Source organism: Stegostoma tigrinum, chromosome 10 (genome assembly GCF_030684315.1).
Source record: "Stegostoma tigrinum isolate sSteTig4 chromosome 10, sSteTig4.hap1, whole genome shotgun sequence".
NCBI lineage: Eukaryota > Metazoa > Chordata > Chondrichthyes > Orectolobiformes > Stegostomatidae > Stegostoma > Stegostoma tigrinum.
Genome location: NC_081363.1, coordinates 71,638,255 through 71,651,377, shown reverse-complemented (window position 1 = coordinate 71,651,377; position 13,123 = coordinate 71,638,255). Strand labels below are relative to the sequence as shown.

General features: G+C 42.8%; 1 protein-coding gene across 3 annotated transcripts in view; it reads right to left on the bottom strand.

Moving 5' to 3' along the window:
• Window positions 1-13,123, bottom strand: part of LOC125455723 (spectrin beta chain, non-erythrocytic 1-like) — a 247,207-nt gene that overhangs the window by 169,782 nt on the left and 64,302 nt on the right. For all 3 annotated transcript variants that reach the window (XM_059649255.1, XM_048538084.2, XM_059649257.1), the window contains one exon: window positions 5,516-5,712. In XM_059649255.1, coding sequence (XP_059505238.1) covers window positions 5,516-5,666 — 151 coding nt within the window. In that variant the 5' untranslated portion in view covers window positions 5,667-5,712. The remainder of the gene's footprint in view (window positions 1-5,515; window positions 5,713-13,123) is intronic.

Below are 13,123 nucleotides of genomic sequence, written 5' to 3'. Positions count from 1 at the left end.
ATTGCTGTATCAACAGAGATTTTAATCATGTTATGACATAGCTCTGGAACAAATGAAACTTGATCCCAGATTTTCTGTCCCATGTGTAGGGACATTACCACTGTGCCCCAATAGCACTTAGATAATTTGGTTGGCTTGGATACACATACTGCAAATGACAGCTTTGGAAACAAATCAAATTGACAAAGTAGGATCGTTGGACGGCAATATTTCTTGATAATAGCGAATTCCCTTTTGAGTGCAGGGTAGCTGCATCCCTTCAAAAGGAGGAAATGCATGTATTCTTGGAGTGTGAAGTAAGTGAAAGTTCAGTTTCGGGTCACTACATTGATCATAGCATCACCTGGTTCAAACAGCTCTGAACAAACAAGTAATTGATGTAATTAAACAGAACCAGTCTGGAGATTAAACAGCTGCCAACTTGTTCAAGCACTTAAATTCTACTTAAAGGCCAAATGCCTAGAGTTCAATGCTACCGCCGTTGTTGTACAGTGGAGGTCATTTTGGGGAAATTCAAGGACAGATTTGTTGGGAAGAAACGCAGCAGTCCAAACAACTTGAATGGTATCTTAACATAGTAGCTCTCAACTTGTGAAAGAGTTCCAGCACTTACAGCAATATTCTAAGTGAGCCTTTGACTGTTGGCTGCATTTAGCTATTCTGTGACTGGCTGTGGAATGAAATCCTTCATCAAATTTGCATAGAAAATTAGGGAACAGTGACAGAGTTGTAATGGTGCTAGATAGTAATTCAGAGGGCCAGACTAATGCTAGCAGAATGGGTGCAACCAATGCAGCTGGGGCACTTCTAAAACAACAATTTCATAAAGGCTGGTCAAATGAGTGATCATGTAACATTATCTCGTGCTCTTCCGGAAAGGAAGTCTGCTGTTGTAGAATGACAGTAGTCAGGGCAATACTTTGTTGGTTGTAAAGTGCTTTGGAATGTCTGGTTGTCATGAAATGAGCTACGTAAATGAAAGCTTTTTTTCACTTTATGGGTGCCATGTTATTGTCTTACACCTCTTTATGAAATTCAATCCATGCTTCACTGAAGGGTTGGTAGATAACTGACTTGGTGGAGGAAGAAAGGATCTCCTGAAAGCCATGGTTGTATTTCATGCATGTGATTTCCTTCCTTATTCAAACAAACTTAGCTTTTCACCCTAAGTTAGTCATTACAGCTCCTTTTATCAAATCCCATTGACCTGCAAAACTGCACGAACTCAGAATTATATTCAGAAATCACAAACAATTACCAACACATCCTGGGCAACTCACTAGATTTCATATCACAAACTCTGGAGGAAGATGAGTCTCAGCACCATGCCACAGTTGTTTTGTTATGCATTTCTTAAATGCGAGGAGCAGTATGCAGTCTCTCACTCAAAAGCCTAGAATATGAATCTAAACAACTCATAAAATATTCAAGTTAAAGGCAGTTTTAAGAGCCTATTCACTGGAAGGGAGTAAGCAAACCTTATTACTCCATTATTGTTCCAGTACGGTATTTTGTATTGGCATACTACCAATTTAAATATATTGTCCTGAATAATAACATGGTTCTTTAAGACCATAAGACTGTAAGAAATAGGAACAGGAGGAGGCCCAGAAACAAAGCAAAGAACTGCAGATGCTGGAGATCTAAAACAAAAACAGACATTGGAATTTCAGGTCTGGCAGCATCTTTGGGGAGAAAGCAGAGTCAGCATGTTGAGTACAGTGACCCTTCCTTCTTCAGAATTATGATGAAGAGTCATCAGGCTTGAAATGTTTACAAGAGTAGGCTCTGCAGCTCCTCAAGTATGCTCTGCCTTTCAATAAAGTCGTGGCTGATCTGACGTTCCTCACTTTCACTTTCCTGCATTTTTCCTACTGATCAAACTTGCTGGCTTTTCCCGTAGTTTGCCCCATTCCTTTTCGTACTTGAAAAAAGAGAAAAAGATAGCTATCCTGCTTCTGCCAACCTCAGAAAAATATGTTTTAAAAGCTTACTTTAACTCGAGCAACATCTTTTTAAGACTCTCAAGTACCCACTATAACTATGTCTAACCTGTATGTCACTTACTTCAATCATTTGGACAATAAAACTGCAATTAAGTTCTAATACTGCTATTGGATGGCATATAGTTGCAGTGGCCCTGGAGAGGCAAAGAGGAAGACTGCACACAGCACCTGTTTCCGATAGCTTTCTAGTTACCACTGCTTCGAATGTGCATCTGAGCACTGGATGAGGATAGGATTGAGTTCAACTGTGACATCTTTTTGTAGTTGAACAACTAGTTAACATTCATGCACTTGTTCGCAATCTGGATGATGAACTGGAGAACACTTCCATCTTGGAAAATATGTTGTATCTTCAGAACAGAAGGCAAGCAGTAAGTTGGAAGAAAGCAAAGAAAAAAAACACTTGCTGAGTATTATGGTCTTCTAGATGCACATTTCACACAACATAAAACTCAAGTCGATGACATGACTTGACAACTGCATTCATCGTTATGAATATTTCAAACTTTTGCTTGAATGATTACCTTGAAGATATCTCATTATCGTGCTGGACAGCATTGGGAAGGATGCAAATAAGATTCTGTTTCTGGCACAACCTATTACAAGAATTCAAATTCATAACTTGTACATTGACCATCGGGAACATTTAAGCATTTGAAGTGAGAGCTTTGCTGGGGTGTGTTTAATGATCTGTCCTTGTTTTTGGTTAAAAAATAAGCTGATGCCACATTGATGACTGTATCGGCGCTGCCTCTTGCTCCCCAGAGGAGCTCGAACAGTTCATCCACTTCACCAACACCTTCCACCCCAACCTTCAGTTCACCTGGGCCATCTCCAGCACATCCCTCACCTTCCTGGACCTCTCAGTCTCCATCTCAGGCAACCAGCTTGTAACTGATGTCCATTTCAAGCCCACCGACTCCCACAGCTACCTAGAATACACCTCCTCCCACCCACCCTCCTGCAAAAATTCCATCCCCTATTCCCAATTCCTCCGCCTCCGCCGCATCTGCTCCCACGATAAGACATTCCACTCCCGCACATCCCAGATGTCCAAGTTCTTTAAGGACCGCAACTTTCCCCCCACGGTGATTGAGAACGCCCTTGACCGCGTCTCCCGCATTTCCCGCGACACATCCCTCACACTCCGCCCCCGCCACAACCGCCCCAAGAGGATCCCCCTCGTTCTCACACACCACCCTACCAACCTCCGGATACAACGCATCATCCTCCGACACTTCCGCCATTTACAATCCGACCCCACCACCCAAGACATTTTTCCATCCCCTCCCCTGTCTGCTTTCCGGAGAGACCACTCTCTCCGTGACTCCCTTGTTCGCTCCACACTGCCCTCCAACCCCACCACACCCTGCACCTTCCCCTGCAACCGCAGGAAATGCTACACTTGTCCCCACACCTCCTCCCTCACCCCCATCCCAGGCCCCAAGATGACATTCCACATTAAGCAGAGGTTCACCTGCACATCTGCCAATGTGGTATACTGCATCCACTGTACCCGGTGCGGCTTCCTCTACATTGGGGAAACCAAGCGGAGGCTTGGGGACCACTTTGCAGAACACCTCCGCTCAGTTCGCAACAAACAACTGCACCTCCCAGTCGCAAACCATTTCCACTCCCCCTCCCATTCTCTTGATGACATGTCCGTCATGGGCCTCCTGCACTGCCACAATGATGCCACCCGAAGGTTGCAGGAACAGCAACTCATATTCCGCCTGGGAACCCTGCAGCCATATGGTATCAATGTGGACTTCACCAGTTTCAAAATCTCCCCTTCCCCTACTGCATCCCTAAACCAGCCCAGTGCATCCCCTCCCCCCACTGCACCACACAACCAGCCCAGCTCTTCCCCCCCACCCACTGCATCCCAAAACCAGTCCAACCTGTCTCTGCCTCCCTAACCGGTTCTTCCTCTCACCCATCCCTTCCTCCCACCCCAAGCCGCACCCCCAGCTACCTACTAACCTCATCCCACCTCCTTGACCTGTCCGTCTTCCCTGGACTGACCTATCCCCTCCCTACCTCCCCACCTACACCCTCTCCACCTATCTTCGGTCCGCCTCCCCCTCTCTCCCTATTTATTCCAGTTCCCTCCCCCAATCCCCCTCTCTGATGAAGGGTCTAGGCCCGAAACGTCAGCTTTTGTGCTCCTGAGATGCTGCTTGGCCTGCTGTGTTCATCCAGCCTCACATTTTATTATCTTGGAATCTCCAGCATCTGCAGTTCCCATTATCTCTGATGCCCCATGGGTTTGTCTGGCATCAGAATACTGCTACCATGTCTCTCCCATCAAAGCTAATTCTCAGGTACTTCCAACAGAAAGTGATTCAAATAGCAGATCCTTTGGTCCAAAACACAGACTAATTGCGTTGGATATTTTTCTACTTTGACAACTGTTTGGCTACTGTCCTTGGGAAGAGGCCAGGTTCTCTCAGCCCAGAAATGCAAAAGGAAATCAATGGCTTGTTTTCTCTTTTCCCTGAAAACAATGTTTTTTTTAAGTTGTATATTACAGTCACAAAGTGAGAAACGTCTGATCAGCAGACATTAGAACTATTAAATATCAGGCTGTATTGCATCTAGATTGCATCTGCATCTGCAATTGAGATGTAAGTTTACACATACTAGCATCTCTGAAGTTTGCCAAACACTTTGGAGTAGGGAGGAGTGTCTTTTAAAAACACACTTAGAGTGCTGCTGGTACACAAGCTAAATGAGTGACTGACCACAATGAATGCTGCCCCAGACTAGCTCCATGAATGGCTTATGTGATTTGATCATCCTTTGAGCAGAAGATGTTAAAACAGCAATAATTCAAGATATTTTCAATACGTGATGGAAATTAAAATTATAGGGGCAGACGATATTCGGGGGCAATTGGGAAACCATTATCTGATTGTCACAGCTTTTGTTTGCAAATAAAAGTTTAACTTCCTGATGAATTCTCCACGTCTCCTGGTACCTTCTCCGCTATACACGCTGATAATTTTTTAAGCATGTGAAGTTGAATATCAAATTTCTTTTCACAACAACATAGGACCTTGCTAACCCAAAGCCTGTTGAATGAGATGTTGAGGCTATTTTCAATCACAATTAAATTCACGTACTGTAAAATATGGACATTACACAAAATAAATCTTCTGGACTTTTTTTTAAATTTAAGTATCTTTAAGCACAACAGACACCTTCCCAGTTTGCTACCTACGAAACATCCTCTCAGAAATTCAACACTAAAAGACAGAGTCCTGCTGCCAATCCTCAAGATTTATTTTCACAGGCACATCAGAGCTGCAAGCAAATCTTTTTCTTCCCCCTCCTGAGGAAAAAAAAGGCACAACTTTCAGACAAATGTGCAATTAATGAAAGTATTGATCATCATAAAAGCAATGGTTTGAACTTGCATTGTTTCTCATGCTCAAGGGATCCAAGACAATACCAAACCTGAACAGCCAAAAGCATTAGAAAATAATCTGGAGTTCAGCAGCTTTTACCTGAAAGAGCTTTGATCCTGGAACGCTCAAACAACCTTGCTGAGCTGTTGTCGTTATCGAGTTCACCTTCATCCGAGAGTTCCCAACGAGCATTGATGTGGCTGTACTGCTGCTGAATCTCCACATTATCAAAATCTGTGGCCGATGTCATTGTGCTGCTTCTGTGTTCGTTTTCCTCTCTCTCTCATAGGGCCTCTCTGCAGGAGAGAAACAACACTTTATCACAAAACAGCTTCTTGACAAAAGAAATATCCCAGTGTTTTATGAGCTACAGGATACTGGCTGCAACTTTAGATCACTGTGGGGGACGGTTGATACATTCTTTTTATTGGAGGCATTCAGCTGTTGTGATAATAATGCAGCAAGAATGGTGCAAGCACCCCTGAAAATTTCACAGCACATTCTGTCCAGTAGATGGAGATCTTGCATGTACAAACATGCTGTAAAGCAGTATTGAGCAACTGCACATAGCGTGATTGCTCCTCGCTTTCAACAGAGACATCATGGACAGACTGCTACTTATTCAAGAAGCCATCAAATGGAATGTAGATCGAATACTCAACCAAGCAGGTAAACAGAAGATTTGTTCGTTGTTGTGTTTTCCGAGTTCGATAAAATGAAACATATCTGGAAGTTTATTTCCTGAAAATTCTTCTGGGAGCATGAGACTTGAGCAAGTGTAACGGGTTTACAGCTGTGAACGATAGATTGGAGCTGATGCGGTGACTCACAGCTCCCACACTTCTGCATCAAAATAAACACACAGCACACATGCATTACAATTGTCTGCAATGCCAGCTGTATTTGTCACATGCACTGAAAGGTCCCGTTGTGCTGGTTGCATGTGATCATCCACTGGCACTACATTAAGCCACATTTCTGGACGAGGCACCCTAAACTCTGAAAACCTCGAAGGAAGAAAGAACACTGGCGTTTCATTAATCAACCTCAAGATTTCATTTTGCAGCAGAACCATCCACAACAATTAACAACCAAAAAGATGAGTGTTGCTAATATAGGGGTCGAGTATATTAATAATGAGGAATTTTTTCAAGAGTTGTCCAGTACGTAATCTTGGAGCTTATACATTCATATTTAGTATCGTTCTTAATGCTGATGCCGATGTTTTTGTTAGTACACAGCTTTAAATACATTGTAACAGTAAAGTTGCTGCTGTTAAAGAGTAGTGGAGGAACATTACCAATATAACCACAGGGACTGCAGAGAAAATCAAGGGATGGATCCTCAAGTGCCTTCAAGTACAGATTGTGAAAATCATCTTAGGCTGCCGAGGACGGAAACGGAAAGGACAATGGATGTGAAGGCTACAGAGCAGAAATAATGAGCAAAAATTAAAGTAAAATTACACTTTTGCCCAAAACCATAGTATTAACCTTTCATCCATTAGTATCAGGCAGTTTCCCATCAAAACACCAACTCCTACATTTTACCGGGGCTGTGCCTCAAGGATTGCCTGAAACCTAGTTTTGGAAGCTTAGAAGTGGTCTGGTTAAAAACACGGAACGGCTAAGCACGTGCTCCATGCAACACATGGTGAAGCAAAACATCTGCCCAGTTACACCCAGTGCATATCACTCAGGGCAGACTTTCTACTGATCCATCAGCTACGGGGCCAGCCCAATACACATACTGTAGACAAACAGCACAAGGAGGAAATGTCAGATTTGCGGCTGAAATGCTTCCAACCTGTGCGATGCTGGGCTGTGAGGCTGGGACAGAGGCCCTAATTTGAGCTGTAGTAATCAAAGCGGTCATCCTCAGCAACCAGCGATTGTGGACACAGAAGTCTTTTCTGTAGGTCCTGCAGTACAGGTGCAAAAAACAAGGGAAGACCGGACAGAACTGAAAGTGAAAGTCTTTGGTACCCTCTAGATTAAAGAGAAATTCCAGTGTAAGAGAGAGAAATAAGGTTTAAGTGAGGCACACTAGACCCAGCAGATCAAAAGTTCAGAGGAACTTAAAACGGAAATAGAAACAGAAGGAAAAAAATGAAAAATAGGAAGAAAACTGTTTGTTTGAAAAACATTATATTTAATCTTTCTGATATGTGTGCACCATATGTTTCATAAGCTTTTTCCCAGTGTGTGCAGACACAAAGTAGCAGAGATATCATCTCCATTTTAATTGTGGGTTCACTGCATTCTAATGCAAAGTTTTAGCAGCTCCAGTGATATCTAACAACATATTAGATCCGTATATCATCACTGACATAACCAGAGCTCCCAATGGATTCCCAGCAGGATGTTAAAAGAAAATATGACATTGAGGTTATACATCAGGTCAGGTAGCCCAAGGCATGCTTCAAGAGTTGGTTTTAAGAAATGTCTTAAAGGAGGACAGTAAGGTGGAAGACACAGAGGTACACTGACAGTGCTCCAGATCATGGAAGAAATGCAACCAAAAAGCATGGCTACTCATGGTGGAGCATGGCTGCTCTCACTGGAATAGTCTAGAAACAACAAAGACACGGGTGAGGGTTTCAGCAAGAGATGAACTGGGACAGGCACAAAGTCAACAGAGATGAAGGAGTCTGTGAGGTGACAGAATCTTTGTGAGGGTGACAGTAATACATATGTGTGGTGGTGGGACAAACAGCTGTAGCTTGGATGAAGGCTGCAGCTAACTGGGCTGGTCCTTGTTCCAGGGCTCAACAGCAATGAATGCAAATTATTTCCATTTTATTTTACTCAGGCTTGTGCCACTTGGGACTGTTCATGTAGCCCAGGCTGTGGGGCGTGGAAAGGCACATGTGCCAATGATGCAGCATGTTACACTGGCCCATTTGACCAGGTCATGCAGTCAGGAGGAGAGATTATGGTGCAGCTAAAAGAAACACGTGAGCACAAAGGCTCGATTTTGGAGAGCAGATATGGCAAAGGGACGTCTCTGCCGCTGCTTGAGTAATCTTCCAGGAACTGATTGACCAGAGCTGGCCATGTAGTGCACGGAGGTATTGCTGCAGTTCAGCTCAAGGTGAATCCACACCATTAAGACAGCCATGAGCAGAGCTGTGGAGGTCATGCAGAAGTGGGCCATTTTAGCTGAAGATTGGAATGTTTGGAACTGCTGTCAGATGAGGCCTGGTGGCTAAATCCGCAGAGAAAAGCCATTGTTCTGTTTGAGGGAAGTCAGAGCTTTGAAAGACTTTGTGACTGAGATTGAAGCCACGTTTGCCTGAAATCTGGTGCAATTTATAGTTTATGCTAACTGGAATTTGCTTGTTAATCAGTGTTTAGCTTATGTAGATTCTGGTTCGGTTGTTACAGTGTTAGAAGTAATATCTTGTCCATTGGTTTTCCCATTGGAGTTTTTCAGTAAATTTGATTCTTTTGCTTTGCTGAATTACATAGGAATCTTAACAGAGAAGGTCAGCTGTCTTAATTTGATTCCGAAGTCAGAAAACTTGGGAGTGAGGTGGAGCTGGGTATCATCAGCATTTAGACTAAAACAAATTGTGGTTCCCTCAGATTATTTATCAAGAGACAGCAAATAAATAAAGTGACAGATCTGAACCAAGGATAAATCCATGGGAGACATCAGAGGGAATGGGAACAAAAGTCATTGTAAGTGATCGCTGGCTATGATTTAACAATAAGAATTGAGGCACTTCCATCAGCTGGATGAAAGTGGACAGAAGGGCTCTCATGGCGTAGTCATAGTGACCCAGCCTCTGAGTCAAATGGCCCACATTTGAGTCCCACCTACTCTAGAGGTGAGTAACGCCATCTCTGGACAGGTTGATTCAAATACATCCAAAACTGGAAGGACACTAGAGGTGAACAGCGTGCTCAGTTAGGTCAAAGATGGCAAGCAGGTTAACAGGAAAAGCAGAGATAATGGGAACTGCAGATGCTGGAGAATCCAAGATAATAAAGTGTGAAGCTGGATGAACACAGCAGGCCAAGCAGCATCTCAGGAGCACAAAAGCTGACGTTTCGGGCCTAGACCTCCTCCGACATCCCCTCTGATGAAGGGTCTAGGCCCAAAACGTCAGCTTTTGCGCTCCTGAGATGCTGCTTGGCCTGATGTGTTCATCCAGCTTCACACTTTATTAACAGGAAAAGCAGGTAAGCTTTACCTTTGTTACACTCAACAGAATGCCCTTTGTGAATTTGGTTTCAATACTAAGGCTGGTGTGGAAACATAATTGAAGGGACTCAAAGATGGAGTTCTGATAAAGGTTGGAACAGATTTGAGAGCAACAGATTCATGGACTTTGGAGAGCAAAGGGAAAATTGAGAAGGCTTGCAAAAATAGTGGGGTCAGCAGCACATTTAAAAGAGAGATGAACAACACCGGGGAGAGACAGCCATTTATAATATCAAATAACAAGGAGGGCAGGAGGGCAAGTTGGGTGATCAGGTAATATCAAGAGAACAGGGGCTGGCTTCACAGACAAGATGAACTCAGAGCAACTGTTAGAGGACACATGAAAGAAGCTAGTTAAAAATGTGGTATCAGAGCTAGGGCATTGAAGGAAGGTTGGGAAGCAGGCTAGTGGAGGTGAGGGGCATGGCACAAGTAACCAATTGGATTCATGATCAGTTAATGGGAAAGAAGTTCACAAACTGCTCACACGTGTTGTTGGAATTGAAGATGAAGGAGAATGGGAACAAAGGTTTAGTGGATAGGTTGTGTGAGTTAAAAAGCAATCTTGCATTTCAGGATGTACTGGAATAGTGAGTGATTTTAGCAGACAGGAGTATTCAAGACAAGTGTACTTTCAGTGATCAAATTACATCCGGTGCTTCGTTGCTAAAAAAATGTGTCTATCACATCTTTTCAAAATAGCATCACTTGGACTTAAGGGAGCAAAGATGAGGTCCATACGAAAACGAACTACTAAGGAAAGAGGGTGTAGAGCAAGAAAAATTGAGCTAAGGTCACCATGGCTGCAGAAATGCTGCACTCAGTAGAATTTCAACGGCTATATTGTTGGGATTTAGAAACAGCAGTTGACAGTGAATTGGTGTCAGATTTTCACAGGGACAGAAACAGAAAGAAGGATTGTGAGTAATGAATGATGCAAGGAAATGGTGAGAGGGGTCCTTATCTGAAATTAATACAATAGAACTAGCATGACCGCAATAACATGACAAGGTCAAGAGCATGGTTGTTAATTAGTAGCACAAAATAAATCATCCCTCACAAGGGTTTTAACTGACAATTAAAACAAAGGTGCCAAAATTACTTTGAATATGTAGGATATTAATAAATTGGAGAGGGTTCAGAAAGATTTACCAGGATGTTGCCAGGAATAGATGGTTTAAGTTATAAAAATAGGCTGTATAGCCAGGATTTTTTTTCACTGGAGCATAGGAGGTTGAGGAGTGGCCTTACAGACCTCATAAAATCATGTGGACATTAGATAAGGTGAATATCCAAGGTCGTTTCCCTCGGGAGGGGGAGTTCAAAACTTGGGGGCATTTTTTAAGGTGATAGGAGAAAGTTTTAAAAAGGACATGAGGGGCAGCTTTTTTCACACAGAGTTCATGTGTGGAATGAAATGCCAGTGGCAGTAGTGAATGCAGGTACATTTACAACTTTTCGAAGACATTTGGATAACTACGTGAATAGGAAAACTTGGAGCAATATGGGCCAAATACAGACAAATGGATCTAGTTTGGTTTGGGAACATGGTCGGCGTGGACGAGTTGGAATGAAGGGTTTGTTTCCATCCTGTATGATTCTATAAATGCTCAGTTGCTCAGTTTAATGGACATGTTACAAAAGAAAGCATAAAATTTGTTTATATATATATTTATAAACCAATATAATGGCAAGCGTTACATCAGAATGAAACAACTTGATTATCCACTGAAGTCATTGGGATGCTAGAGGGGAAAAGGAAACGAGGGAACAAGATATAATTTTCAATGCTTCACTTTTACATAATGCAATTGTCAGGGCACAAACAAAATACAAGGACTGGAAGAGCAAGGAATGGCCTCTTTGTAATTTGGGGACTGTGCTAGCATTTCTAGTAGTTGTAACCTTAAAATTTTCGAGAAGATTTACCTCAGTTGTAACCTTGCTAGATTCTAGAATTGGTGTGGTGGTGGTTTGATACCCAAATAAGGATTACCTACAGGAGTACTATTTATACTTCAACCATCCTGGCTTTCAAAGTATTTTCCATCATTGTCCAATGGAGAATAGGCAATGGCTTAGTGGTATTATCACTACACTATTAATCCAGAAACTCGGTTAATGGTCTGGGCACCAGGTTTGAGTCCCGCCATGGCAGATGGTGGAATTTGAATTCAATGAAATAAAATCCGGAATTAAGGATATACTAATCACTGTGAAATCATTGCCAATTGTTAGGAAAGCTCATCTGGCTCACTAATGTTCTTCATGCAAGGAAATCTGGTTTGGCCTGCATGTGACTCCAGACCAACAGCAATGTGTTTGACTATCAACTGACTTCTGAATTGGCCTGGCAAGCCATTCAGTTGTACCAATCGCTACAAAGTCTCAAAGAAATGAAACCGGATGAGTGACCTGGCATTGCGGTTCAAGAAGGCAGCTCACCACCACCTTCTCATGGGCAACTAGGGACAGGCAATAAATGCTGGCCAGCCAGCAATATCCACATCCCACAAATGAATACAAACAAATTGAAACTGTCCATTTATAATTTATCTGATTGCATGAAGAGAAACAGCAAACGGTCAAATAAAAGCAAAAACAAACCGTGGATGCTGGAAATCTGTTAGAAAACAGAAAATGCTGGTGAAACTCAGCAGGTTTGGCAACATCTTTAAAGAGAGAAAGACTGAAGGTTCAATTCAGACTTGAAACATCAATTCCGCAGATGCTGCCAGACCTGCTGAATTTTCTCCAGCACTTTCTGCTTTCATTAATTACTGGTTATCCTGCCACGTGGATATTTTCAACACCACCCCTCAACAATGGGCAAGAGAAATAGTTACACTGAACAACTCAGCTGCACTTCTTTCCCCTGACACCACTAAAAGGTTTAAAGTAACTTTTTACAGCAGCAGGCTGCATGATGCATTTCTGTCCTCTCATGCAGACAGGATCTCTTATTTAAGTCAGACTGTCACAGCAGAATTGGAGTTCCATAATGCTAGTTAGCCAGATTTCCTAAAGGTCAGCAGCTAAATGGAATTAGGAGCAGTTAGATTAAGCTGCTTGTGAGCCAGGAGGAGCAGGAGTTCTCTTCCCGGCCTCTAAAGCAAACCTATGCCCATTACATCCTCCTACCACTGCCACGATTACACAGCTTCCTCTTCAAAGACACCAGTCTTTGCCTCCATCCCTGCTCGCTGGCATGCTTTAATAACCACTAAACACCCAGATCATTTCCAAATGGCAGGGATCCTATCCTACATACAGCCTTATCTGGACATTGGAGGTCTCCATCATGGCTTCTGTGAGTTGATCTCAACAGGTCACTCACCTTTCTATTCACTTTGTTTATCGTTCACCCAAACCAATTGACATGCTGAGTCATGAGTCAATTTGGATACTTTTTGTCCCCTAACTGCACCACATTTGACTTCCAAAGCACAGTTCCCTGTAGCTATTGAAAATCCATTCATCTAGAATCTTACTTGTCGC